General features: G+C 53.4%; 1 protein-coding gene across 1 annotated transcript in view; it reads left to right on the plus strand.

Moving 5' to 3' along the window:
- Nucleotides 1-311: 311 nt before the first annotated feature.
- Nucleotides 312-5,050, plus strand: part of LOC114485358 (SUN domain-containing protein 1-like) — a gene marked incomplete at its 5' end in the record, with an annotated part of 6,922 nt that continues 2,183 nt past the window's right edge. The window contains 3 exons of the mRNA XM_028486662.2: nucleotides 312-457; nucleotides 2,517-2,684; nucleotides 4,546-4,638. Coding sequence (XP_028342463.1) covers nucleotides 312-457; nucleotides 2,517-2,684; nucleotides 4,546-4,638 — 407 coding nt within the window. The remainder of the gene's footprint in view (nucleotides 458-2,516; nucleotides 2,685-4,545; nucleotides 4,639-5,050) is intronic.

Raw genomic sequence — 5,050 nt, forward strand, 5'->3', positions numbered from 1 at the left:
AACACAGGTGCCTGGTTGAATTCATTATTCTTTATTTTAAAACGTGAACAAAAGTTCACTCAGAGTCACTGTCCCTATAGTGGCAGGCGGGGAGCCCAGTATTTTGAGTCTTTGGTTGGCGGTAGGGACTGTGTGTCTTAAAGCAGTTGTGAACTGTTGACACTGAATTTGGAAAAAGTCAAATTAAGAATATGGAGCTGATCTTCAAGTAGAAGATTCTTTACATGAGCTAGAGACACGAGAATTTTAGAACATTTCAAATAAATCCCTACAGGTGGGTAGTGATATTGCTTCCAAAACAGTAGGATAAGATGCTGAGACACGTTTCAACTCTGCTGCAGGTGGGAGCATCTTGAGTACCCGCTGCTCTGAGACGTATGAGACCAAGACCGCACTCATCAGCCTGTTCGGCGTCCCGCTCTGGTACTTCTCCCAGTCCCCCCGCGTGGCCATCCAGGTGAGCAGGTGTCCGGATCATCGTGTGCGTGTCGAGGCCTCCAGCAGAGTCATGGTGGCGGCTGAGACCGTTTTAGGGGTGTGCTTGTTTAGCTTCTTGTTGAGGTGGAAGCTGGAGTGTGCGGGTCCTCAGTCTACAGCTCAGGGGATGTGCATCAAGCGGACACGTCTGTGGACCCAGGAGCACAGTCCCAACACCTCTAGGTCCCCTGTTGCCCCCTCTCACCTCAAAGGTGACTTCCGATGCCATCTGCTGGTTCTGCTTGTGTTTGATTGGTGCAGGCGAGGCCACCTATCCTGTCCTGTGTCTGGCTTCACCCATGTCTCTGGGGTGTCGCTCACCATCCGAGCTGGAGGGTCTCCCACGAGGAGGTTGTGTGTTATGCTTCCTCAGTGTTTCAGGAGGTGAAACAGGTGGGGACGCGCAGGTGGCGTCAGGAGGAGTCCCTCTCCCTCTCTGCACGTTGCACCCACGGCTGCTCGGGGGACCGCAGGGCCCTGTCCTCCGGTGCTGTCTGCAGAGGCGCTGGGCGCCCCGCTGCTGCAGGGCCTCCCTTCACCGCCCAGGCTGTGCCCACGCAGGACTGAGGGACAGAGAGCTCCAGCACTCAGAGACGTTCACCGGACCTCGGTGCTAACGAGCTACCTTACGTTAATGACAGTTTTTGAAGCAAGTTCCAATAACTCCCTCTGTGTGAACCATCCACACAGTAGCCGTCTCTCACTTAAAAAGCACAAGTCCGATCTCAGAGTCGGGAGTTGAGTTGAGCATCCAGTCAGGGTCAGTGAACCTCACGTTTTGGGTCCTCCAGTCCCGCCTTAGTGGCCGTCTTGTCCTTGGGGACTGCCCGGCTTGGCTTTTGTCGTCTGAGCTGCTTGGACTGACCCCGCCACCCCTGGCCCCAAGCTGCAGGGCCGTCCCAGAGGTCGAAGGGCTCCAGAGTCTCGACGTCCCGCAGCAGGCCACCCAGGCCCACAACCTGGTCCCTGGGCTGCAGGTTGGGTCTGGAGCTTAAGTGGCGGCCAGTACCTAGGTGCTGGGTGGATGTGAAGGGGCAAGTGGAGGCGGGCCTGCTGGGAACATCCTCTCGGGAGAACCGCAGGGCGCCCTGGACGGGGGAGTTGGGACTGAGGGACTGTGAGTGTCATAGGTGAGGGGCTGCCCACGGGAAGCCAGAGTCTGCGGGATCCAGGACCGGCCCCCCGCTGCGGCTCGGACCCAGGCCTGCCTGAGGGGCGCAGCCTGGCTCGCCCAGAGAAGCCCGGCAGCCTCTGCAGGCAGGAGGGCTGTGCCAAGGGCCCGAGCCCCTCACGCAGGTGGGCAGCGGCGTGTTTGGAGGGGCAGGAGACGCACGCGTGGCATCGGGACGCACGGGGAGTGGGGGCCCACATCGTCCTGGCCTCTGAAGACACGCAGCTCTGCCGATTTGACCAAGCCCTGGCGTGGGCTTGTGGCTCCTCTGTTGCTGTTAAAAGTGCTGTCACGATGAGTGTGCGCCGCCTCTGCATCTTGTGCCTGTGCCCACACGCGCTCGGCTGGAGGTGGCTCTCCAGTCAGAGGGTAGCCACGTACACCGATGCTTGGTCTTGCCCAGCGCTGCGTCCCTCGGCGATGGTGTCAGTGTGCAAGAGTGCGCGTCCTCATGGCGTGCACAGCAGATTTCGTTCGTTTCAGGGTTATTGGCGATCTGTGAGATGAGACATGGTGGCACCACGTCATTTAAATTCGTAATTTCTTGTTTTCTGTAGGGCGGTGCATCTTTTCCTGTCTGAGGACCGCCAAGAGTTGTGTTTCTCTGAGATGTGTGTGCCGCCCTTTCTCTTTAAGGTTCTGGCTGACTCAGCACTCGCCTCACACTGCACACAGTGGCCCTTTGGGGTTAAGTCACAAATGCCTTGCCTCGCTTCGTCTTTTGATTTTGCTCACGACCATTTCTTACCAGCAAAAATTCCATTTTTTCCCCCCCAATGTTAACCAGTTTTTTCTCTTACTGCTCCTGTTTTTCGAGTGGTTAAGAGCTTGTTCAGCTATTGAGTTTTAGTGTTTGCCTTTTCCCCAGCCTGACATCTATCCAGGGAACTGCTGGGCATTCAAAGGCTCCCAGGGGTACCTCGTGGTGAGGCTGTCGATGAAGATCCACCCGACCACCTTCACCCTAGAGCACATACCAAAGACTCTGTCGCCCACGGGGAACATCACCAGCGCCCCCAAGGACTTCGCGGTCTACGTGAGTGCACCCGCTCCCGGGGCGGCCCCTCACCCCGTCTGGGACTCTCCTGGAGACGAGCCCTGCGAAGGCTGGGGACTTGAGTATATTACCGGTGTCACTGTCCTGACCTCTGCCCACTGACCTCTGAGTAGCCAGCCAATCAATGTGGAGGGAGACGTTCCAGGGCTTCCCCAGGGAGCGGGGCTTGGGGTGCAGGGGGACGACAACAGCCCGGCTGTGGGAGGACTGGCCTCTCATCTGCTCAGCCGTGACGTCTGTCCTGACAACACCGTGAGGCTGAGTGTACAGAACCGAATGAGGACGTTGGGAAAAGAACATCCAGAATCCCAGCACCTACAGAAGTCACCATTAACACTGGTATTTTCCCTTAAAAAGTGCAGTTGAGGGACTTCCCTGGCTGTCCAGTGGTTAAGACTCCGCGCTTCCACTGCAGGGGGGCACGGGTTCAGTCCCTGTTTGGGGAACTAAGATCTCGCGTGCCGAAAAAGAAGTGCAGTTGAGACAACACCATTCATAAAATTTCATTTCCTGCCTTAAAGAAACAAATTGACCGTTAAGTATTTGTCCATGGCAGTGAACTTTATTGTACCAGTTTCAGGTGTACAGACAGCAGCAGCATCTGACATCTGAATACATTAGAGCATCACCACCCGTCACCCACGCTGGACCCCTTGCCCCGCTCACCCACAGGGTGTGAAGTGATCTTCACACGCTTCTTCAAAGAGCAGCACAGAGTGCCCTTGTCCACGTCCCCAGTTCGCCGTTGTTGACTATTTCAACTCCCCACGTTTCAGGATAAGCCTCTTCACTTTTTGGTGATCCTTCAGGCTAGACACTCAGGTGGCGTTATGTTTCAGGGGTTTGAAGGGGGCCTTTGATTCATCGCACCATATGCATTGTTAGTATGAGAAGCATTCCTTATCTTGTAGTTCCCTTTCTAATTGAGTCCTCTTTTTTCTAAATCTCTAATTTGATAGATCTTATTTTAATCTACATTTCTTTGTATTTCACATGCATGTTTCCTTTTTTGTAGATTCTGGTTTTGTTTCTGTTCATTTATCTTTTGGTATCTTAGTTTCCTTATGAATATTTGAGCTTTTTAATATAAAAATATTAATCATGTGTTTTTCTGTTACAGATATACTTCCCACTGTCAGTCTTAATTTTGTGCTTAGTTACACGTGCTCATTACCTGTAATTCCTTCCATAGCATTTTTGTACCTAGGAAGTCCTTTCCCTTTATGAAACAGACATTCAAATTAGTCACCTATACTTCCTACTGGTTACTTTTTTATTGTGGGAAAATACAGAGAACATAAAACTTACCATCTTAACCGTTTTTAAGTGTGCATACAGTTCAGGGGCATCAAGTATATTCACACCGTTGTACAGCCATCACCACTGTCATCTCCAGAATGCTTGTCATCTTCCCAAACTGAGACTCGGTCCCTGTTAAACACTGTCTCCTGTCCCCCAGCCCCCCAGCGCCCGTCCTCCTCTTTTTGGCTGTGTGAGTTGACCTCCTTGGGGCCCCACACTCTGCTGACCTGCTCTCCTTTCCCCAGGCTCATCACGTGCCCCTGGGTTTCCACTTGGGAGCGTGGAGGGCTACAGTGGGCCGCGTGGGTGTCGAGTGTGTTCTGCTACCTGTTAGCTCGCCCTCGCCCAGCTTCAGTTTTCCTGATCTGTATAACGGGAGGAATAATGCCTACCTCACGGGCTTTGTGATCTGCGAGAAGCCCTTAATAAAGTGCCCAGCACACAGAGGGCCTTACTTTAATGGAACAGTAATTTCCCTCTCCCAGGTACCTCACTAACCGTTTTTCCTTTATTTAGTGACTAGATGGTTTTGTTTCAGGGATTAGAAAATGAGTATCAAGAAGAAGGGCAGCTCCTGGGACAGTTTACCTACGATCAAGAAGGGGAGTCACTGCAGATGTTCCCTGCCCCGGTAAGGATCCTTGCGCTTCACACAGGCTTCAGGCTCCCGGGTCTCCTCACTGCTGCCTGCGTCCACAGGACCTGCCAACTCACAAAAATGCCCACAGGGGGTGAGGGCCAACTTCTGAGAAAGTGGATCTGAGCTTCCTAGCTTTTCTGTTCCTGAATGAGCCTTTTTAGTATATAATTTGTTCTGCATAAATGTGTCACAGGTGATGAGTTTTCAAGAGTTTCACCTGAACTTTGTGTCCTGTGATAGATGATATAGTTCACGTTAAAAGCTTAATCTCGGGCTTCCCTGGTGGCGCAGTGGTTGGGCGTCCGCCTGCCGATGCAGGGGATGCGGGTTCTTGCCCCGGTCCGGGATGATCCCACATGCCGCGGAGCGGCTGGGCCCGTGAGCCATGGCCGCTGAGCCTGCG

This window comes from Physeter macrocephalus, unplaced genomic scaffold, assembly GCF_002837175.3.
Source record: "Physeter macrocephalus isolate SW-GA unplaced genomic scaffold, ASM283717v5 random_1021, whole genome shotgun sequence".
Taxonomy (NCBI): domain Eukaryota; kingdom Metazoa; phylum Chordata; class Mammalia; order Artiodactyla; family Physeteridae; genus Physeter; species Physeter macrocephalus.